General features: G+C 32.8%; 1 protein-coding gene across 1 annotated transcript in view; it reads right to left on the reverse strand.

The window, feature by feature from the left end:
- The window catches only part of LOC108694591, a 6153-nt gene extending 5387 nt beyond the window's left edge, over positions 1-766 (reverse strand). Inside the window, exons 1-2 of the mRNA XM_018204170.1 lie at positions 753-766; positions 339-490 (exon numbers count right to left, since the gene is read on the reverse strand). Coding sequence (XP_018059659.1) covers positions 339-490; positions 753-765 — 165 coding nt within the window. The 5' untranslated portion in view covers position 766. The remainder of the gene's footprint in view (positions 1-338; positions 491-752) is intronic.
- Positions 767-941: the final 175 nt, after the last annotated feature.

A 941-nucleotide genomic window follows, 5' to 3' on the forward strand; every position in this document is an offset into this window, starting at 1 on the left:
TTAAAATATTTTAAATAAAGAAATAATGATAAAAAGATAATATAAGAACAGAGCACAAAACTAAGAAATATCATTGTGTTCTAAAACTATGATTACAGAAACAAATATTAATAATTTTATAATCTACTAATAACCTTCTAATAATAATTTTGACTTCAATATACATTTCTATCAATATAGATAAGCTTTAATCTCAATTTAATTTATTATATTTTTTATCTTTTTCTAATTCGTAGAACTAGAGAAAAAAATAAAGAGTAAGTTTAAATCAGAATTAAAGCTAATTTATATTGATAGAAATGGACAGAAACTGTGCATTACTTTAATAATTCTATTACCTTCGTAATTCTGTGATAAGAATCCAAATTATCGAGCCGTTGTAAGTCATTGTCGTCAATGATCAACGTACTAATATCAGCATCTGAGGGACACCGGCTGAGCTTCTTAAGGCCTTGGCCGCTCAGATCGAGGGTGTCGCACACCAGAGATTCTGGAAACAAGAAAAGAGCCGTCAATAACTCGCGAACACATCCTGAAACATTCGCGACGTATGTAAACAGCGGCGACGGCAAAGCCAGAGTGACAAACGCGAGCAGAAACGTGAGAGTAAATCACGCCGGTACGACAAGTGACTACAATTTCGCGAAGCGTGAGATAAACGATTTCTCGCCTGTAATGCATTTCGTCATCTCGTCACGCTGTAAATAAATTAAAACGTAAAATTAAATGGCATTCTCGCGACGATTACTAACCCGTCGAAGCCATGATGAACACAATAAACTGACGAACGCCGAGATGTCGTCGCAGTCACGATACGAGAATCGATGTATACGCATTAGGTTTTCGACAAGATACCTTTAAATGTATACGTACATATGTATATCTATATATTTTTTATATGTAATTTATATTATAATTTATTTTTATATTATATTCATTTT

Source organism: Atta colombica, unplaced genomic scaffold (assembly GCF_001594045.1).
Source record: "Atta colombica isolate Treedump-2 unplaced genomic scaffold, Acol1.0 scaffold120, whole genome shotgun sequence".
In the NCBI taxonomy this organism is placed as follows: Eukaryota; Metazoa; Arthropoda; class Insecta; order Hymenoptera; family Formicidae; genus Atta; species Atta colombica.